At 41.3% G+C, this 23,514-nt stretch overlaps 1 protein-coding gene across 1 annotated transcript in view; it reads left to right on the forward strand.

Moving 5' to 3' along the window:
* The first annotated feature begins 1,051 nt into the window (after positions 1 to 1,051).
* Positions 1,052 to 23,514, forward strand: part of rftn2 (raftlin family member 2) — a 29,434-nt gene continuing 6,971 nt past the window's right edge. Inside the window, exons 1-2 of the mRNA XM_008437774.3 lie at positions 1,052 to 2,931; positions 21,623 to 21,803. Of these exons, the coding sequence (XP_008435996.2) occupies positions 2,367 to 2,931; positions 21,623 to 21,803 (746 nt within the window). The 5' untranslated portion in view covers positions 1,052 to 2,366. The remainder of the gene's footprint in view (positions 2,932 to 21,622; positions 21,804 to 23,514) is intronic.

Here is a 23,514-nt window from a genome sequence, read left to right on the forward strand (position 1 = left end):
AATGGTTATTAAGTGACTCTGACAGCTGAGGAACTTTAAGATTCAAATGAACTTCAAAACGATTCTCAACAATGTTCTGACGGCTTTAATTGCTGCTCCATCAGTCTGTCAAAACACCAACCTCACATGTGATGTGCAACAATCACACGACGGCTCTTCTGTCCCTCAGGACGTCCTAAATGTGTCTCTGGAGGAAGGCCGGGGTGACAGGGATGTTTAATGTTCTTCTTCATAAACTGCTCTCTTCCTTCCTCTCCTGCAGGCTGTTTAGCAGAAGGGGGGCCCTGGATTTCCTTCCCAGTGCGCTCCAGCCGGGTGGAGCTCATGACAGACGCAGGTTTCCTGCTGGAAGCAAAGTCCAGTTTAAGCCATGGGGAGTTCTTTTTGTTGTTTTTCTTTGTTGCCCCGATGCATACATATTCAAATTCTTTTTAGTTTCCTCATTGATGCATTTTGTTTTTACCAGAGTCATCTGTTAATTGTTTTGACTGATGACATGTAAAGCTCACGCTGCTGCGCAGAGACGTTGAGATGTAGATAAGGGATGTTTAGAGATTTTTAAATTGACAAATAATACCGTATGATATTTTTTTTCTATTTTCTAATTGAAATTCGTTTTTTTTTTTTAGAATTATTTAAATAAGTAGAAAAAAATGTCATTAGATACTAAAATGGCTTTTTCCTTCTGAACCAGGTGAATTCATTGGATATATTTTAGTTTTTCAACTTGTCCTGTCTCATCCTGTTTCCTTCCTGCGTCTCCTTCCTCTTATTCTCCCAGAAGAAACTCCGCAGTCCGAACTGCTGCTCAGTTCTACATTCATTTCATGAAACACGCCGAGCAGGTTTCAGGAGGTAAATATTGTTGGGTTTTGTTCGAGATTCTCATAAAATATTTGAAAAAATATGTTGAAATGGTGAACAGAGTCGTGAAAGCAAAACCTACACACATTTAGACTAATTGGAATTTGTTTTTTTTTATCCATTTCATGATGCAAATAGTTTGATGAACTCTGTGATTGTTTCCCATTGAAGACACTGTGACCTGAGGCTCACCAACAAACCTCAGGACTGTAATTAGTCTAATTGTTGTAATAGAAAACTTCATTTTTAGCCTGATTTCATCTTTGATGGAACTGATGATCCCACTGAGATTAAAAATGTCTTTTGCAAGAGAATCCCGGTCAAAGCTGGCAGCAGCACAGAGATTACAGAGCACTGGCAGCAAAACCCAGAAAAGTGTAACGGCGTCATAAATCGACGAACGAGAAGATTCCTCGGTTCCTCATGTCACAGACTCTGTAGCCATCTGCTCTTATTCTGTCATTGGCACAATGAAACAGGAAGTCATTTAACCAATCAGTGCATGTCTGACACTGAGCTGCAGGGCTCAGAGCTGTAACTCAAACCCAGACTGCTGCTGAACAACACCCAGAACAGCCTGAGCTCTTGGAGGTTAAGGGGGAACCTCCCCACCGAGGTTCTGCTGACCTCTGACCTCTTTCACTCTCAAGTTTCCACTGAAGACTCTTCAGGCTTAAACAGCAGACAGTCGGCCAGATGCTCATTATTTTTTTTCTCTCTTAGCCCTCCTGCAGTCTTAAGGAACGGGGCATAATGGACCCCGCAAGCTTTTCATCCTGTATGCCAGGGTAAAAAAGTAAGGTTTTTGTGTGTGTAGTTTTGGGAACTGACGGTCTTACGGGACAGGAGAATCACCCTGAAAATCAGCATTGGACTCAAAACATCGTGTCTGTATAGGAACACAGTCACTGCTCATCACTTTCAACTGAGCCCACCGTGAAGCTTGGTGGGGGCAGCATCCTCCTGTGGGGATGGTCTGTTTCTTCAGCAGGAACTGGGCGACTTGACAGATAGGGTGACGTGACAACTGCAATATATGATCTGGACCTGAGACCTCATTGTTGGAACTCATCCTCCAGAATAAAAAGGACTTGAAGCAAGCAGCCAAGATAACACCGGAGAGGCTTCAGGAGCAGACTGAGGCTGTCCTTGATTGGCCGTCCAGGCCAAACGCTGGACATAAATCCAGATGAACCTCCCTGATTATAAGACCTAAAACTGCCTCAGCCTGAATGAACTGCAGAGAAGAATGGGAGGAAATGGTCAAAACAGGTGTGTGAAAATGAACCAAAGTGCTTCAGGAAAGAAGTAAGGGGATGAATATTTATGCACTTTATTTTTTTGCAAAAGAAGAAAAAAACTTTTTTTTTTTAATCTAATATATTTGGTGTGAAATATTAAGGCAAAATTGAATAAATCCATCCAGAAACAATACTGTAGCAACAAAATGTGTGTTTAGTGTGTGTGTGAAAGAAAGAGAGAGAGAGGATGGAGAGAACCATATGAATACATTCCGAATTAATTTTCGATTAATTTTAGCACCATGCTGCTTCATTACTCACCCAAATACTTTCGAGTCGTCCCCCCTTTCATTTGCTTCCTTATTGCTTTACTCTGAAGTTTTGGGCGGAAGTGATGTTTTTTCCGCTCGTGAACTTGTTTACGGGGTGGAAACTTTTCTCCAGGAGAAGCGCGCCGCTCTCTCCTGTCCACGCAGCCCCAGCAGCAGCATCCTCAAAGTTAGACCCGCTGCGCTGGACGTTTCCGCAGCTTTCCGCTCTTTCCTTCCTGTTGCCATCATTCGTGCTTTGCATTCATCAGTAAGGGATTATTATAGCCGATGGAGGAGGGATGGAGCGGTCCAGTTAGAAGCTGAAGGCTCCACAGTCCACCCCGCTGAGAGAGCGCCTCTCCCCGCCTCAGGGAACATGGGCTGCGGCTTGAGGAAACTGGAAGACCCGGAGGACAGCAGTCCCGGGAAAATCTACTCCACCCTGAAGAGACCCCAGGTGGAGACCAAGACAGACACCGTGTATGATTATGTTCTGCTGGACTTCAGTTTGGAAGGTAGACCTCGTGAACTCCATCAATGTAACCTCTCTAAAGTGTTTCTCTCATATTTTTGTCAGAAATGTCATATTACAGTTTCATAGCAAAATATTGACAGACAATGGGGATTGACATAAAAGGTAACAATAGGCGAAATTAAATTATTGTGTAGCGTCTGGTATCATCAAATATGAAGTAAATTGTTGAAAAGTCGGTATGTTAAGTGGTTGTGTGCAGATGGAACCTTGTTTAATGTCGTTTTCCTTGGAAATTTGTTAATTTTTTCTCAGTTTTCACTACTTTTCTTGGGCTAATGTCAGAAAAAGTTTAGTTCAGTCTGTGTGTGTGTGTGTGTGTGTGTGTGTGTGTGTGTGTGTGTGTGTGTGTGTGTGTGTGTGTGTGTGTGTGTGTGTGTGTGTGTGTGTGTACGCTTTTTTATTGTTCCAGTTTGGGGATAGCGATCTGAGATTTATTAAATTCCTTAAATGTAAACGCAGCTCATCTCACCTGCTTGGCAATAGAAAACTCGGAATTATCGCTTCGTGCAAGTTAATTTTCTGCATAATTTCTGAGGGTATTTTAATTTCGGAGCTACGTCATACTCTCGCTTCATCTGAACGGGTAATGCTGGGCTAAAACCCGCCAAAGAAGTTAATGACACACCGGTCACACAAATGACAAGCACGTGTTTTGTTTGGAGTTTTTTTTTCATTCAAATATCTAAAAGATGCCTGAGAGTCAAAATCCAGGGGAAAGTAACCCACACGTTTATGAATGAAGAGAGTTCAGTATTTTTCTGTACGATTTTGGATACGTTCAAACTTTTTATGAATAAAAGAATCCGGTCTCTCTCCTGAGCAACAAGATACAGATGAATATGGAGATGAATAACGATGACTCATACAGTCATCGTTATTCATAAATAATTGTCTTTTACTGAAAGGATTGCTAAATATGAGCACGGTCTTTTAGAGTCATTTGGATTCAGTGGCACTACTGTAGTTAGACGTGTCGGTTATATAAAATCTCTTTATCATTGGGAAATTTGACATATGGAAAATAAATTCCCTTAATGGAAACATGGCAACTTAAGAAAAAAAAAAACTCGTGATGAAAGCTTTGACGCCAGGATGAGGTGTTTTTGTTTGTTTTTCGTTTGTTTGTTGGTTTGTTTAGTTTTTGTTTGTTTGCTTGGGTTTTTTATTTTTATTTTTATTTTTTTGACCGCATCAAAACTGGTTAGTTTCGCAAAACTGCAATGAAAACACTTTTCGCATCATTTGAGTCACGTGATCAACAACCGGATGTTGCCACTGGCACAAACCACGAAGAAGACATGAAGTTTTTTTTAATGACGTGTGAACAAACTTATCTCCATGTGAAATTAACTGCGTATCTCGTCTATTGGAAACATCATATTTGCGAAATAGTATTTTTAGTTTTGACATTAGTGAAGTAATAGTTTTGAACTGACCACTAGATCCTGACTGTATGATTTCATTGAGATCTCCAGACAGGAAACTCATAAATCTTTTCTTATTCCAAGGACTGTTTATCTGTCTCTTAAATTTAGTCTCAAGGGAAACAATTTTCCCTCTGTTTACTTTGCCTTAAAAGTAGGCAACAATTTAATTATAGGGTCTGTTATTTTTTATTGTGGATATTAAGTGCAGTAAAAATAATATCTCAACAAGACAAAGTGAATCTAGCACCTAAATTACTGTGTGAAATTACCAACCGGGCCTGAGATGCAACAGAGACGTTCACTCAGCCTGTCAAAAAAAAAGAAAAAAAGAAAATAGGTCACCAATGAGTTTTATTTTTTTTTCCTCTCTTCCTCTCGTGGCTCTCTCCCTCCAAACACACAAGGACACTCACTGATTCACACGCCTTCCCCTGCAGCTAAATGAAACTCCCTCCCTGACACGTTAAAACACCTGCTGGGAAATGGAGTCTAATTTGAACGGCACTGAGGATAATCCCTTCATCTGGGGCTCCAACTGGCTGCTTTCGCCATGACCTATTTGGAAGGAAACGGTGATTAAGTTGTGAATGGGGAGCTGGGTGTGTAAACAGCAGGCTGGGGGGGAAAAAACGGTGAATCACAGAACAGAGAGCAGCTTCTAAAGTCAGAGATCAGGGAGGCTGATCTCTGACTTTACTACGCTTTAGATGGTGCCGTGGTGTGGAAAGGTTGATTCGGTGGCTGCAGTGATGACGTTTTTACACTTCATACAGACTTACTTTCTGTAGCGTGGCATCAAATATAACTGCTTTCTCTCAGCTGATCTCCATGCAACACTACATGTGTTTTCTACTCTAAAGCCCCTTCTCCATTGTCAAGTCTGACTCCAGCCGGTTAATGTCTGGTTCGGTTCCAGCCGAGTTGGGTGTGTCTCCACTGGCAGCGTGCTCCTCGCTATGTGGGCATGGATATGGGCAGGAATGTGGGAACGTGGGCGTGCAGGAGCTGCGGTCGGCGCCCCGTTGATGTCATGTTGCGTGTCTCCCGTTGAGCAGCCAGTTTTCTCTGAAATTCCTCTGTATATTAGTTTGTTGCGGATTGACTCACTTCAGTTCAGCTAGTTTTTGTAGTGCCAATTCACAACGAATGTCGTCTCACGGCACTTTAAAAAAATAATCAGTTCAATTCAATGACGCATGCATTCCAATTCCAGTCAAACAGCACATTAAGCTCAAATTATTCAAGGTAGTTTAAAAGGTTTCGAAGGAAACCCAGCAGCTTGCGCTGAGTGAATAGCAGCGTTTTTGTTACAAATTTTTCCAAAACTTTGTCAGTGCTATATCATAATGTGGAAAAAACACAATTTTGCAATTGCAGTGTTTCCATTAAAAAAGAAACGCAATGAAAATCACGCGTGAATGATTTTGGTCACGTGATAAATCATTAGAAAAACATCATCCTTCAACTACTTCCTGTCGCCTTCTGGTTGTTGATCATGTGACTCATATGATGCGAAAAAACGGTTTCCTTTGCAGTTTGGTGAAATAAGCCAATTTTGAAACAACCAAAAGAAAATAACCTCATCCTAGCGCCAAAACCTTTCATCAAAAAACAAGTTTTTTTTTGTTGTTTTTTTTTTTTTGTTGTTGTTTTTTAAATGGCATGTTTCAGTTAAGTAAATTTGTCAAATTGTGCAATTTTATGGTCAATGCGAACACAACTACTGACTTGCAGCATTCAGTCCTCTTGAACGAACATGTAGCAAGAATTGCTTTTGTTGTGTTGTTGACTTTAGAGCCTTAAGCTTTGCAGGACTTAAAGTTTTATCACAATATTTTGTGGTACTCTTGTGCTGACAATAAACAGGATGATAAGAACAATTTATTACAACTTTTCTAGATAACTGTGTGGCTCTGACTGCATGACACAGCAATCAAAACCCCACAAATAAATACGGCTCTTGGAAAATTCACATTTATAACACATTTCTGTAGAACACCAGGCACATAAAGCAGTGTGATTTGTAATACGAAGCAGCACACACTGTATTTAATCATATTTTCAAATGTATTGATATTCATTGATACTCTCATTGAACATACAGCGGAGGAAATAGAAAAAATAACAATCCTGACAAAACAGACAGTTCCCATTCATCAATGGAAACTGTCGACGACGATAAATCAAAATTCTTTTCACGACAAGGTATTTATCACGATAAATAATACACAACAATTGATTCGATAATTCCCACCCCTAGATTAAACACATTAGTGATTTGCTAATGGTTGGGGTTGCTAACAACTATTAGCAATACAAGCTAATGGCATATTATATTACACTCTGTTTCATTCATTCCCCCACACACACAGTGGTCTGCTACAATTAAGCAGTCCAGATTGTTAAACTAATGTCAACTTGACGCAAAAAGCCGTTTTCAAATGATGATTTGGCTCTATGTGAAAAAGTAATTGCCCTAAATCCAAACTACTAGTTGCACCAACTTTGGGTGTAATGAGTCTTTTACTTTATTGTGGAGGAATCGTGTTAATTAAGCCACAAAAAAGGGATTTTAAGCCAAACGGACTCAAGGAGTCGTGACTTTGACTGTCGTTCTAAGACCTTCAGTTTGTTCTTTTCTCAGCCATTCAGAGGTGGACTTACTGGGATGCTTTGTAACGTCGTCCCTGACAAACAATCCCAGTTTCCTTGAGCTTCAGGACACAAACTGGCAGACGGAGATTCTCCTAATGGATATTCTCGTACGGGTCTGAAGATTCCAGCAAATTGTCTGAATTATGAAGAAGGAAAAGTCTAAAACCGTCTCACTACCACCACAATGCCTGACTACAAAAAAATTGGTTAGTTTGAATTATACTCATGAACATTTACAGTAATAGTTTTCTCAGTTACCTTTCTCTGCATCTGTTTCAGGACCATGTGGTAGAAAACCTTCACAGTCACACGCTCTGCCCTCAGACACGCGTATAAATAAAGCTTTTCACTCACAGAGCGTCTTCATGTGACTCATCTGTGTGTCTGGATCCAAAAATACATGTGTTAAGCATTAAATAAATAGATTTTCACCTGTAGAGAATCCTAACAGCAGACGGGGTTTCGTCCTGATTCCTCCTGATTCTCTACACGAGCGAAGACCATTAGGTGTTTATTGTCCACGTTGGTGACTTTGTTGCAGGAAGGGTTCAATCGAAAGAAGAAAGGTGAAAATGACAGCATCACACCAGCAGCTTTACAACATGCAAACAGTGTGAGAGCAGCTGCTTAGCACTCATTTACACTTCCTTTAATGGGACAAAAAAAGCTTTCACTTAGTGTGAAGCTCCATACTTGACAAAATACAGAGATAACCTGCACTCTTATAGAACAGAATAACCTTTATTGTCTCACAGTGTAACTGTAATTTGGATGTAACTGACAGGATATTATGGCGCGTACGTTCACACAAGGATAAAAGTATTTAAAATGTCTAAAAAACAAAATTAAGAACAACATACCGTACAGTAAGGACAAAATTTTTACTTAAAATACTGAAAGCTTAGTGAAAATAGCATAGCTTGATCCAAGGAATGTCCAAATGAGTAGCATGGTTTAAAAAAAGGTACAAATTGTGCAGTTATTTGTGCATTAAAGACAACACATAGTAATGTATTAAAATAAAACAGTGCAAATACCAGTTCACCCAGTTTGCAGTTGTCTGCTTACAACTGGCTTCGTTTTTTTTTTTCATTCTGCCGAGCTATTTCTTGCCAAATAAATGATTTTAGTGCAGGACCATCCATATGAAGCTAATGTCTGCCAACCAGCTCACACCATGTCTCCAGAATGAAGACACTCTCACTTCACATAAGTTCTGACAGGATTCTCTCATCTGAAGCCAAAGAAAAAACAGCACACATCTCAAGGACTTGACAGGATTTCATGCTAACCAAAATCCACTTCACTTCCTCAGATAAAAGCCCTAATTACTGTAATAACAGTGTTTTTTTTTTAATATGCTAGCATACATAGCAAGACAGCAAACGGTGAGAATGAAGCTTTACATTGCATTTTGCTATGAAGTAAAGGAAAAGTAAGGATAGAAAAGTGACTATTGCTTTTTTTTAAATGGTTTTAGTTTAACAGACTACGGTCTGGCTCCTTTAGGTCTCTATCTGTCAGGGTGTGATAACTAAATCTTGATCGAGCCGCCTATTCTGGAACACAGAGGACAGATTCTCTTTGTTTACGAACACCCTGATGTCTTCTTAAAGCAAAGCCAATCGGCGTCCACATAATGTCTCATGAAAGAGACATGCACGTGTATGATCAGCTGGTGTTCGACTCGACGAGCTCAGCTCACCGCCCTTCGATTCCTGGAGATGAACCGACCTAAAAACATTCCAGTCCCACTTGAAGGTTCTGAGCTGGACTCAGAGTCGATCAAATCAATCACTTCAACGGCTAGCGGACGTCTCTGCTTCTCCTTGAAACTACCAAGCATTTCTGGGACACACACAGTGAGAACACACACCCTGCCCTCCCCCAGAGCTCCCTGGCAGCTTGGCCTGGTTTCACTTTATCTAACAGGAGACTTGATGTGGGGTCCGACTCCGATGCATCTCGCTAAAGTACCTTATGTCTGCACTGACTCTGCCTTCTGAGTTATAGTCAGTGGTGGGAAGTACTGTACTTAAGTACAATTTTCGTGTATCTGTACTTTACTTAAGTAGATTTAATAATGGATACTTTCTACTTTTACTCCACTACATTTTACAGTAAGTATCTGTACTTTCTACTTCACTACATTTCTACAAAACTGTCGCGTTACTCGTTACATCCAAGTCGCGTTGCTCTTTTTTCCGTTAAAATGTGAAGTTCAGGGACTTAAGGTGGCGCCGTAAAATCCGAGCAATAACGTAACTTACGTGTCTGTTGTCACCCATCACCTCCACCTTTTACTCGCACGCGAAGCTCCAGACATGCGCAGTGGTTTCCTCTGAGCGAGTCTAATCATCAGTAATATAATAGCGCTACATAAATTGATATGGCTACATGTAAAATCAGCAGCGCTTCGCTTTTACAGACGGTTGGGGACTTCATCCAACTTTTAGCGTCACTTGGAAGGAAAGCTTAAAGAAAGGTAAGATCTGTGGACGTGATGCTAGCAAAGCTAACTGTACAGAGACACATGTTGCATCTGCGATGAAAAAAAGTTGTCATTCATGCCCTGAATTATTGTGTGGAGGTGTTGACTGAGGTGTTGCAAATATGGGACAACGCTGGTACATTCAGGAACGATCCGATTCTTCTGGACGGATCTTTACTGATTGCCTTTATTTAAGCTCTTAAGTATTTAATAACTAGTTTTTTTATGGGAATGTGGATCTTTCAGATCAATTTGAGAAGCAATTTTGATAAGTAAAAGTAAATTTTTTTGTGTCACGTAGCGCGGGGTGCTGGTCTTGACTTGGTCTTGGGTCGGTGACCTTGACTACAACTCTGCTACTGGCTCCTTGGTTGCCTGTCCTCTCCCACCCATCTTCTTTCCATCCACTTTCTGTTGGATTTCTTTAAAAATAAAAGCCACTAGTAGCAAAAAAAAAAAGTGAAGTTCATGTTATGTTAGGACAGGAGACAAGATGTTTCCATCCCTGAAAGTATGATGCATAGAATCACATAGTAAGTAATCACATACTGTAAACATAATAAAAACATGCTTTATCTGTGGCATTGTTCATTAAAATGGCACATTTCTAATGTATTAAAATTAAATACGATCGGGACACTTAATGATATTAGCGATTAGGTAATCCATTCAGCAAGCACTTTTACTTTTAATACTTAAGTATTTTTAAAAGCCAGTACTTTTTTTACTTTTACTTAAGTACAAATGCTAATGTGGTAGTTTTACTTTTACTTGAGTACATTTTTGTCTGTGTATTTGTACTTTTACTTAAGTACATTTTTTGAGTACTTTCTCCACCACTGGTTAAAATAAACTTGAGGGTTATTCTCACCTCAAGTAAATTAGCACGCAGTCTGTTACTCCAATTTCTCTCAGCTTATGAGAAACTGCAGAGCAACTGGCAGCTCAGAGTTCCCATGCACCACATACCGGTGAAACACCGTTACTGCACCCATCATCTTTAACCCCTGTTAACAAGTAAAATATTGTTATTATTATTATGATTATTATCATCATAACCCCATAAACATTTAAATGCTCCTTTTTTACTTTTTTTTCACTCACCAGTGGGCATCACAAGAGGTTTGTTTGACTCATAGACCGGCCCAGGTCATGTTGTGGTTCCACTGACATTTGCTCTATGCCTGTTAGGAGATGGAACCCAAATAACAAATAAAAATGGGTGGGCGGTAAGTGGAGGGGCCAATGGTTCCCTGGCCCCTCCTGTTAAGCTGCGCAAATCACTGCCAGTTCAGACTTGTGGGAATAATGCATTTAGTGGCCACAGATTAAATTTTTTTTCAGAGCGCATGCTCACTGCGTGCTATTTTTACCCTTAGCAACAGTTGCCATGCTGCTGACAATGATGTCATCAGCATGACGTCAAATGATGTATGTGTCATGAGGCCCTTCTGAGGATGACTTTATGATGTCATAGAGTCCATGACATCACCAACTGATCAGTTAATTCTCTGATCAGTTACCACAAATCAGTTAACAAGTCAGTCAACTCGAGATTCATTTGGACGTTTTAGCTCAGCACAATAAAGATGAACGACGAAAGCCCACAGAGAGAAATGGATGTGAAACCTAAGGTTTCTTTTTGGACGAAAGTGAAAAAGACATTGTCCAGCAAAGTTCATCCTGGTCAAAGAAGCCCAGATTACAAAAAGAGAAACTTTCTCAGTGAACTTTTGTGGGAAGTGATTGAAAAGGCTGCAGATGGACCAACTCTGCATCTTGTCAGACAAGTCTTTGAGGAACAACATAGCAAAATTTTGATCTTACTTTTGAGAAAAACTGGAGATATAAATGTGAATGTACTCTCTGAGGTTTCAGAAGAGCTTGGTGAAAGGATTTTCCAGAGTCTTGCGAGAGATGCATTCCACTTTGCCAGTGGACTGCATTTAATCGCACTACTGGAACACCCAGAAGGACATCAAGTCATCGTGGAAAAATTCAAAAAGCACCTGGAGAATCCTCTTCCTCCAAAGAAAAAGTTCACGTCTACCAAAAGAAAGATCCGAAAGACTTTTTTTCCAACTGAAGACTTGTACGCAGATGAAAACTGCCTGAGTGAAGATTATACTCAGGAAACCATGGACCCTGAACAATTTTTGAGGGACGCAAACAGGATGGGATTCAGACATGGAACAGAAGAAGAAAGGAGAGTTATGGTTCAAAATATTCTTTGGAGATTGATTTACAAGTCCAGTTACAGATCTAGCTATGGGCATTACAAAAGGAAGGACACCGAACCGGTCCAGAGAAAGCTTGCTCCAAAAATATGGAAAGAAGTCAAGGATATAGATTTTGTCTTTTATGACAAAATGGAAAAGAAAGCCTGCCGAGACATTCTGCAACTTCTCTGGGGCAATGAAGACGCAGTTAGAGAACTGCTCTTCAAAATGATCAAAAGCAACAACCCACTAGTGATTTACAAGGTTGTGGAATGCTTTAAAAGAACCCTTGCACGACCACGAAAAATCAATCTCAAAGACACCTTTCTTCAAAAGGCATGGGGCCTCATCAAAAAGGCTGCGGGTTGTGGAGACAATCCAGACGAAGAAGAGAGGCAAGAGCCCACCAAGAGTGGATCAAATGTGTTTAGTCCACACTTAGCTGGGCCTCTAAATTTGGTCAACTCAGAGGTTGGTACTGACTTGGAGGAGTCAGGGCCGAACTCAGAGTCAGGGCCCGCCTCAGAGTTAGGACCCGCCTCAGAGTTAGGACCCGTCTCCGAGTCAGGACCCGTCCCCGAGTCAGGATCCGCCTCAGAGTCTGGACCCGCCTCAGCGTTAGGACCCGCCTCAGCGTCAGGACCCGCCTCAGCGTCAGGACCCGCCTCAGAGTCAGGACCCGTCCCCGAGTCAGGAACCGTCTCCGAGTCAGGATCTGCCTCAGCGTCAGGACCAGCCTCAGTGTCAGGACCTGCCTCAGAGTCAGGGCCTGTCACCGAGTCAGGACAGAACTCTGAGACGGGACCGACCTCTGAGACGGGACTTGCCTCTGAGATGGGACCTGCCTCTGAGATGGGACCCGTCTCCGAGATGGGACCCGTCCCCGAGTCAGGATCTGCCTCAGAGTCAGGACCCGCCTCAGAGTCAGGACCCGCCTCAGCGTCAGGACCCGCCTCAGCGTCGGGACCGACCTCTGAGATGGGACCGACCTCTGAGACGGGACCGGCCTCTGAGACGGGACCTGCCTCTGAGACGGGACCTGCCTCTGAGTCGGGACCCGTCCCCGAGACGGGACCTGCCTCTGAGTCGGGACCCGTCCCCGAGACGGGACCGGCCTCTGAGACGGGACCGGCCTCAGCGTCAGGACCCGCCTCAGCGTCGGGACCGACCTCTGAGATGGGACCGGCCTCTGAGACAGGACCTGCCTCTGAGACGGAACCCGTCCCCGAGACGGGACCGACCTCTGAGACGGGACCTGCCTCAGAGTCGGGACCTGCCTCAGAGTTATGACCTGTCTCTGAGTCAGGGCCTGTCTCCGCCTCACGACAGACCTCTGAGTGCTCATGCCTAATCTCACCAACGTAGTGACACCTTGTTAGAAGTGTCAAAACTGTTCCTCAGCAGAACTTCGCAACTTACCAGAGCGGATGATTATGGCCTTAAAGATTGCTTGCAAGTTTTCAATTTGAGAATACCGGAAACCTTTAGTCATCCGTTGTTACAGTGAGAGCAAGACGGGTAGATTGACCCGAAGAATCAGAATTGGAGGCCGAGGGAACGATGGCCCACTGGGAGGCTAGAAGGGGTTCGAAGAAGGAGAGAAGGTGGGGGGCTGACGTATCGTTAGAGAGGTGGGGGGCGGGGGAAGCAAAGGATTGAACGGAGAGACATTGAGGGGGGGCTAGTGTACCATGAGAGGAACACTAGCCCACCGTCAATGTAGAGATAGATGTGAGGGGTCAAAGAGGGTGGGGCCGGTCTAGCGTACCGTTGAGTGCTGGGGAGGCGGACGGACAGCAAATTGCAAGAAGGGGAGGAGGTTTGGCTGTAGAAGGAGGGGCAAAGGAGAGACATTGGGGGGGTTAGTGTACCATGAAGGTACACTAGCCCCCCTCAATGTAGAGATAGATGTGAGGGGTCAAAGAGGGTGGGGCCGGTCTAGCGTACCGTTGAGTGCTGGGGGGCGGATGAACGGCAAATTGCAAGAAGGGGAGGAGGTTTGGCTGTAGAAGGAGGGGCGAAGGAGAGACATTGGGGGGTTAGTGTACCATGAAGGTACACTAGCCCCCCTCAATGTAGAGGTAGATGTGAGGGGTCGAAAAGGGTGGGGCCAGTCTAGCGAACCATTAAGTGCTGGGGGGGGCAGACGGACGGCGAATTGCACGAAGGGGGAGGAGGTCTGGCTGTCTGTAGAAAGAGGGGGGCGAAGCAAAGACATTCGGGGGGGCTAGTGTACCATGAGAGGTACTCTAGCCCCCCCCTCAATGTAGAGGTAGATGTGGGGGGTCAAAAAGGGTGGGGCCAGTCTAGCGAACCATTAAGTGCTGGGGGGGCAGACGGACTGCGAATTGCAAGAAGGGGGAGGAGGTCTGGCTGTATGTAGAAAGAGGGGGGCGAAGGAGAGACATTCGGGGGGCTAGTGTACCAGGAGAGGTACACTAGTCCCCCCTCAATGTAGAGGTATATGTGAGGGGTCAAAGAGGGTGGGGCCGGTCTAGCGTACCGTTGAGTGCTGGGTGGGGGGGGCGGCCGGTCAGCGAATTGCAAGAAGGGGGAGGAGGTCTGGGTGTAGAAGGAGGGGGGTGAAGGAGAGAATTAATCCCCCCCGATCCACCTATAAATGCTATTTTATTTATATAATTAGGGCTATTGTAAGCAAAAATTTTAGTAATCGCGTAATCTATCGATTATTCTTACTATTAATCGAGTAATCATATAAAAAAAACTGACAAAATAACGAATTGGTAAATCTGGCATAACAGCAGTGTTACTATCGGATATCAATATCAGTCCAATTTTTCATTTTTGAGCTTCCCTAACAGATACTTTTTTGTTGTTTAGAAAACTAACCTGTAATAATAACAACTTGTTTTCTAAGTTAATCTGAGAAAAAGTCATACAAAAATCTAAAATTAATTTCAATTTAATAAAAAGAGGCAGGCTCACAAATACGCTTATTAAAAATATCTATGATCCAGCTTTTAGTTTATGTAGTCAGTCAGTAGATGAACTCTCACGTTGCCCCATACATGTCAAGCTTTGAGTTTGAGAATATGGGAAATGTCACCTGAAGTGGTGGTGGGCCATAATTTAACAGTTTATGTTAAATTATGGGGAAAAAAACTTAAATTATGGAAAAATTCTGCTGAAATTCCATAAAAAACGAGAAAGTGTACTGACAGAAATTACCAGGACATTTCCCTGTTTTTTATGGAAAACTTTGAAATAAAATACTGTTAAATTACGGGAAACTTCTGATGGAAATTCTATAAAAAACACTGAAAATATCATGGCAGAGAATTACCAGGACATTTTCTGTATTTTTTATTTTTATTTATTTTTTTCAGAATTTCCATCAAAAAAATTTCCATAATTTAACAGTTTTTATGTCAAATTTACCAATATTTAGTTAACCCAAAACTGAAATTCTCTTTTTACTCTGTCTTTTGTGATGCATTCACAAACTTTTTTTTAAAAAAATCTTGGACATTTCCAAATACTTTTGTCCTCCAAACCATTGAAGTCTGTATTCTATACCATATGTTAATTATAGTGTAAAATATATTAAAGTTAATGTATTTAATATATTCTTAACATAATTTTGAAACAAAATTAAATTCTAAGTCCACAGGAAATGTAGTTGTAGAACACAAAACACTTAGTTTGAAAGTAGCTCATGCAAAGTGATGTTAAAATGAAACCATTCTGCAATCAATTTGCAGACTTTATTTTGCAATTTAAGACCATAAATTGACGTCATCTAGTCTTTATAACTAACCTTTACTATTATATATTAAGAGCTAAATATATTCTTGAGCTTGCTATTGTTTATCTTCTGTACATTACAACTAATTTATTGCATTTTACTATACAAATTTTCAACGTATAAATTAAATGTAAAGCAATTTTGACTCTAGTCTTTGAAGTCAAATAAACAGTTTTGTTAAGTTATTACTATAAGATGGAACATAAAAAATTGCTTTTGAACATGAAAATCATAGCTGTAAACAGGATCAACATACTTCAAAATAAATGCCGAAAGTCTACCATTATTTTTATGAAATACAGGTATAAATATTTTGTTAAAATCAAATGCTACATAAACCTAGCCGGTAACACTTTATTTGAAGGCAGGTGAATAAGACTGACATGACACCGTCATAAACATCTGTCATGGACATGAATAAGTCTTCATAAATATTTATGACTGTTGTCATAAAGCGTCATTCAGTAAATCATGACACTTTTAATACAAAGTTGACATTATTGAAAATGTCTTTGTTTTGACAACTTGACATTAATCTAGACAAAATGATTAATGATTGATTAATAGTATTCAGCAGGTTGTTTTCTAATGTATTAAAATTAAATATGATCGGGACACTTAATGATATTAGCGATTAGGTAATCCATTCAGCAAGCACTTTTACTTTTAATACTTAAGTATTTTTAAAAGCCAGTACTTTTTTACTTTTACTTAAGTACAAATGCTAATGTGGTAGTTTTACTTTTACTTGAGTACATTTGTGTCTGTGTATTTGTACTTTTACTTAAGTACATTTTTTGAGTACTTTCTCCACCACTGGTATTCTATAGTATATAGAATACCATTTATTCTATATACTGTAGTATATAGAATAAATGGTATTCTATATACTATAGAATACCATTTATTCTATATACTGTAGTATATAGAATAAATGGTATCCATATTGTGTCTCTGTGAAGGGGAGGAAGCATCTGGACTCCAGCAGGATATTCAAAGCTATTGATCTCTTGATTGCAGACTGCTGAGTGTGGCCTCAGCTCAATAGCCACTTAGATCATTCTGCTTTTGTCCACACCAACAGGACGTGGAGCTCTGAGGATTTAAGAGTGATCAATCTGAGGGATTACCTCTTGTCTTGTTTACCATTAAGGTGCCAACATTAGTTCTGTATGGAACAGTTTCTCCAGGTGCTGCCCAATTTGACAATTGCAGCATTCGCATTAAATGAGAAACTGAATTAAAATCACACGTGAATGAATATGTTCACGCAATAAGTTATTAAAAAACTTTCCGCGCCATCGTCCTCCATTCACTTCCTGTCTTCTTCTTCAAGGTTTCAACATCAGGTTGGTGATCATGTGACCTGTGTGATGCCAAAAAAAAAGTTTCCATTGTAATTTTGCAAGATGAACCAATTTCAATATAGCCAAAACAGGTGCCATCTCGTAGCACCAAAACGGTAGATCAAAAAACGTGTTTTCTCAAAATTTTTCATTAGTAAATTTATTTTCAAAATGTAAAATTGCACAGTAATATGGTCAATGGAAATTGAGCTAATGATTGTTTGAAATTTGAAACATAGAGCAGCCCCCTACCCCACAACTTCCCCATTCAGCTCCTTCAGACTAGCCAGCAGCAATTAGCAAACACCTGGTGGAACTGAGCATCTGGTGAGCTCATTATAGGAGATACAGTGATGAAGGTGGAGTTTCAAAAAGAACTGGACTTCCTTAAAGAGACACAGGCCCAATTTTAAGACGTTAAATTATGAAGTCAAATTTCTTTTAAGTTATATATCACATATACAGCATTTGTATAACAACTGAGGGTAACGTAGTGTTATAAAACGGTACTATTTGGCTGGAAAACACATCATTCTCCCCCTTTGAAGGGACTCGGGCCTTAACTCCACCTCTGTGATTCACCCTGTGGTGCTAAGGGATCATTTAGGCTGTAAACCCAGTGCTGTTAGGCATCGCTTCATGCTCGTTGGGGGGTTATTTGTATCCATTCTGTGGTCTGCACTCTTCTGTGACACATGAAGGCCTTTCTCTAATCGGTTCCCTCAAACTGTCACTTCCAGTTTGCTCTTCATGGAGCGGTAGGAGCTCTCTGATTAACAGAGCGTGCAACAATACAATCCATTTTAGCAAAATGCGTCCGCCTTACCCCTGGTCGAGATGGTCCTTGAAGCCTCGGCCTTCGTGTTCCTGTGCACACGGCCCCGTCGCACAGGCACTTTGATCGGAACCAAGGGTTAACGGGCGACATGAAGGGTGTAGATGATAGCAGGCGAGGACGACTGCATGGGATGGGGCAGTACGGAGGGATTTACAGGGTGGAATGGTTTAACCTGACGCCGAGGTGTTTGGTAATCTTCTGAAAGGTGGTCAGACATGCTGGGCCTCGGGCCACTCCGTCTGCCTCTAATCTCTGTCTGATCTCAGGATCCAGTCCTGGATTATTTCAGATTAAAGTCAGTTTTGCACATAATAAATTTAGAGCAGCTTTCAAGGACAGGGAAAGGTAACTCGGAACCGCTTTCTTCGTCTGCGTGACTCCGGAGGAGTCGTGAATGACATACAACAGGAAGTTGATGCAGTGATCTAAAACAATAGACAGAAGTAGCACGAATACTTTAGTTAGACCTGGATTAGCTTGTTTTAACGGCTCATCACCCATGGCAGCTGTGACCGGAAAGAAAAAGTCTTTGGGACGTCCAGTCATTTCTCCCGGCAGCGCTTAGACATGTTCATTTGTTTTGGTTGTATTTACCCAGAATGTCCTGTGTTATAGTTTGTTTCCTGCTTTTAGAGCGATCTCTGGTTTGCTTGGGATTCACATATGTTCACATTTTCGCAGCGCGCCAGAGTTTACCTCAACTGAACAGAGTCCAATGTTCATAGGAGGATCAGAGTTTGATTGGACCCAAACAAACCGGACTTTCCAGGCAAACTAACTAGAGTTGGACTAAATGCACGTTACATATTAATTAACATTTACATGTAAATGCATGGTGTTATAGCCAAGTGGCTCATTTTCTGCTCTACTCTCATTGGCAGGTTGATGTATATGGTGTTTAATAATAATAATAATACAGTTAGGCTATGCTCAGCTAAGCAGGCTAATTGTGTGACTAGAAAAAATAGCCACTGTAACAAACAGCCTGGCCCAGTAGGACGGAAATTATGCATCCATCAATAATTTTACCGTGGCTCAAAACCACCAGCTAACTTCCTATTCATTGAAATAAAAAACAACAGCTGCTTTGATAGCAGAGTGCAGCCGTCGTGGCTTCACATATTACCAACGTTATGAAACGGAACAGTCTAATCTAAAAAACCCTGACTCTTTACATAAATGTTCTGCTTTTTCACCATGGAAACAAATAATAATAATAAAAAAAGAAAACCACCAAAAACCCGACATGCGTGTGTGTCTCTGCCAAAGCTTTTGTCCGCGGCCGTGCATCACAGAACAGAACCAGGCTCCACAGATGTGCAGAGGTTCCAAAGGTTTACAGATGTGCTCTGTGGTGTCTGTTATTACTGCAGCTCGTCCTTTTAGCTGAGGTTTCTGCCCCTCTGAGGGGTAAGTCATGCTTGTTGATGTGTTGGTGTAAACAGAGGTTCAAGTTATTGTCTCTTGTTTACAGTTATGTCCCACATTTGTGGGACGATGTCCACAAAACCTTGGCTGGGTAGAGTTGATCCTTTTTTATGTATATATATATATATGGTTGCTTTATATATATGTTACACTGTTGCTTTCTTGCTCCTCGTTGCCAGGCAACGCCCTCTTTTGCTGGCCTTCACAGAAGCGCTCATAAACTGTGGTCCTTGGCTCTGAACCTCCCTCAGCTCTGTCACCCCCTCTCTGTTTCTCTGCTCCCCTTAAACTACCTCCTTCTTCTGTAACCCCCTCCCCTCTTCTTCCTTTCCTCCGCCTCCTCCTCCACTCGACTTTTCTCCCACGCAGCTCTGAACAGAGGGCTCAGTGTGCGAGTGGACGGGTCAGGCAGGCATTGGGAGGCAGAGGAGGTGGAGGAGGAAAGCGACATGTCGGAATAAAAGCCTGGTGTGGATGTGTTTTGGTGAGCCATCACGGCTCTCCTGGGAGGGTTTGACTGCGGCGAAGGTCGCCCCCCTTCCTCTGGCGTCAACCCCAAACTCTGCTGGTTGATAATCCGTCATCAGTGTGGGGCTGCCGGGCAATAAAATCGATTATCAATTAACTACCTGTGAAACGTCCTGCTGAATCACAAATCACTTTTTAGCACCGGGTTCTTTCGTGATCTGTCGGAGGAAATTGATACCAAAACCCAAATAATGTTTGTATTCAGTTTCCTGCCGTGTTCAAAAGCACTGATGAAATTTAGAACACTTTAAAATGTGCAGGAACCCCGGGTCCTCTCCATGTGACGGTTCCTGGTTTCTCTCAGTCCCTCCATGTTCCAGCGTCTGACTTGCAACCTGAATCCAACGCTGCTTCATCTACCTTTGAAGCGGCGGTAAAGCCCACAGGAATTCCAGTAAAATGCAGCCGTATTTGCCCACAGCTCCATCTTTAACTGGTTGGGTCTAATGGGAACCAGTGAGACCACAGTGATGTCAGCTGTGCGCCGGACTCCCAAATCTCTGGTTGTTTGTTGGTTAGAGAGCGGTGGGGGTGTTGTTGTGTGGAATGCTCCCACTAAAACACACACACACCCACACACACACACTGTTTACAGACCTTATGTTAACTTAGGCCCATGTTCTGGAGCTTTCACTTTCATCCTGGTAAAACAGGCAATCAACTAAAATTTTAAAAATAATCCCTGTGTAGTTTAACTGCTGGGCTTCAATCACTACTTTGACTCCAGGTTTGTTTGAGCCTGAAATAAAAACCAGAGAACGACTCAAAGAGAAGTCCCAGTGGAAGAAGTGTACGACAGTAATTACTGCTTTGATTACCAAAGGAAAAAGGAAACATTCAGATCTTTAGATGCATTAAAGGAGAAATGCAAAGGTGATCCAACATAAAAAGATTTGTGAATTTGATAACAAATTAACAAAATTCAGAGACATTTACCCAAGTAAGTACTAAACATATTAAGTTTATTAAGTTGTCATGTTCAACAAATGTAAATAAAGTAAGTTTGACAAACTTATTTCGTTTAAAAGGAACACAAACACATTTTTTTTAAAAGTTGGGGCATCATGTCTCTTTTTTCAGTGTCATAAGTAGAGAGCAGGATTGTGTGCTGTTTTTTTTTCATATAAAAACTCCTAAATAATAGGAAAGCTGCATAAAATATTTTTTGCAGCATACCTGTGTGCTGTTTTTTTATGAAAAAAAAAAACAGCACACATGTTAAACTGGTTTAAACCTATTTAAATTTCTCTTTAGCATCTATATAAATATCTCCGTAAATATTTTTTGCAGCTTTCGTATTAATTAGGAGCAGAGGTAACATCCTGCTGCACACCGAAAAACAAGAACAGAGCGCCAACTTCAAAAAAAAAAAGACGAGTTAATTTGTTACATAAATTAAGTTTGTCGAGCTTAATTTATGTAAGTTTATTTAACATGAGAACTTTATAAACTTAGTATGTTTTCTTGGGAGAAACTTCGTTTGATTGCTTGTAACAAATTACTTCAATTTATTTTAAGTGTCATCACCTGCTTTGTTTTTTCAGTGTATGAGAGAGCATTCACTTTAAAACAGGCTTTTACAGTGTTACAACAAAGACATTTTCATTTGGCTTTAGCATGTTATATTTGTGATTAGCATTATTAGCGTTGTTAAAACAGCTAACAGTTTGTTGCTGAATTCAGCCTTCCTGTTATCTGCATTAAGCCTTGCTCTCTCACAGCCTGACTGAAGCCTAGACATTATGTCAGAAAATAGTTTCCTATTCAGTGCAATTATTCCATGATAAAAGAGGAATTACAGTTAAAGACCTGCATTTGCTATTATATCTGTATTTAATAATAACATAATCTAGTTCTTCAGCATATTTAGCATATTTAGCATATTTAGTCAAAGATATTGAGAGCCATTGTTGGAGGTCCAAAGAGCCTCAGGTTGCCGACCCCTGACCTGGCCTAACTGTGTGTCCCTACAGGCAGCCGTCCTACCATCCAGTATGTGTCCTCGCTGTGTGAGCTGCCTCAGGCCCTGCAGTCCTTCTACACCCATGGCTACGTCCTGGCTGCCCTCCACCCCATCATCCTGTCCCTGGGCCGGAGCCGCTCGGTGCCCTTCAGCCTGCTCTACCGCGCCGTCCTGGCCCGTCCCAGACCCAGGTACCCCCCACCCCCTGACCCGAACAGACACCCCCCGCCCCAACCAACAGTCACTGCTGTGCCATGGAGCGAGATGATGAAAGATAGATGAGGTCAGCTGCATATTTAATAGGACGTCTCAGATGGAGGTCAAACTGGAGGAGGAAGAAATGTTTTGGTTTGAGTTGCATTTTCTACGGATTCTATTGGCTAGAAATTCACTCAACAACAGGGGAGTTTGAGCAGCCAATGAGGAGGCAGAGTGTCTGGACTCCGATTGTGGGTTGGCTGCAATGCCGTAACTATCATGGATTTACTGTAAGAAAGAGACAATGTGTAGTGTGTGATCAACTAACACAGAGCAGCACCGCCTTGTGAAATGAAATGAAACTGATAAAAAAAATTTTTTTTTTAAGTTTTAAAACCTTGAAACAATATTTACAAAATCTACATTTTGCTTGGTGTATGTCTGTAGTTGTTTTGGACATGTTACAGCTGAATTCTCTGTCCTTTCTTCTGCTTTGACTGGGCCAGTCTAACATATGAATAGATGGTTCTGACGCTGTGGTACAAGTGTCACCAGTATCACATGAGCTGCAATCAGTAGGTCAAACATTCGTACAATGAATTCAAGGCTTATCAAACACTGTAAGCTAAACTGTGATGTAAAGCTATTGAGCTATAGATTTGTGGCAGCCATGTTGGATTTAGAGCTGTGGATTGCTGGGATATATTCAACTTTGCAGCTGGAATATAGAACTCAGACTTCAGACGGCCCTCCTGTTTTGTTTTTTCCCCCCCAAGAAGTTTTGACTTCTTGGTTCAAATTGAACAAATAGCCGGGAGGTTCTGTTTTATTGCTGTCTTAAAATGGTGTTAGTCACGTTATTATGGTGATACTTGGGAAACTTTGAGGTGGTAATTGTTAAAAAAAAAACAACAAAAACTAATCTAAACCATTCCATTGTAGCTCTAGATGGATATCCATCCAGGTCTTTGAGTAGGCCATTTTAGCAGATGAACATGCTTTGATCTATGCCATTCCATCTGAGCTCTGCCTGTGTGTTTGTGATCATTGTCCTCCACCCAACTCACTAGTCGTCTGCAGCCTCTAGCAGGTTTTCTTACAGGTTTGCCGTATGTGTAGCTCCATCCATTCTATCAATTCAGACTCATTTCATTAAATTCAGTTTATTTATATAACCTGAATTCATCACAAAAATTTTCCCAAGATCCTTTTTCAAGATCAATTCAGGGCAATTGCACAGATAGATTCCAAGTCAATTACATTCCTTCCAGTCTAATTCTTTATCTACGACGGCATACGTTAGGGCCATTGTAGATAAAATAAATAAATAAATATAGAGGAGTACATTTCTGAATTTTCTTGAAAATTAAGAACATTTCTGAGTTCCAAAAGTCAAAAGTGTTTGACTTTTCTAACTGAGAATTTCCAAAAGTTGGACATTTTTATTTCTTGAATCTGAAAATGTTTGTGTTTTCTAGCAAATTGTAGACTTTTAAAACTCAGAAATGTCATTGAGATTAATCTAAAAATTTCTGATTTTTTTCTTGGCAGAAATTGACTCTTCCTTTTCCGCCACCCCCCATCTACAGTGGTCATAAAATACTGTTGTATTTATCAGACAGTGCACTTAACGTCACTTTAGTATTCAAATTAGTTAAGTTTTCTGAAATGAAGCCACGCAGATTTCATCGAGTTTAAGCTCCT

The sequence above is a fragment of the Poecilia reticulata genome, chromosome 2 (genome assembly GCF_904066995.2).
Source record: "Poecilia reticulata chromosome 2, P_reticulata-male-v2, whole genome shotgun sequence".
NCBI lineage: Eukaryota > Metazoa > Chordata > Actinopteri > Cyprinodontiformes > Poeciliidae > Poecilia > Poecilia reticulata.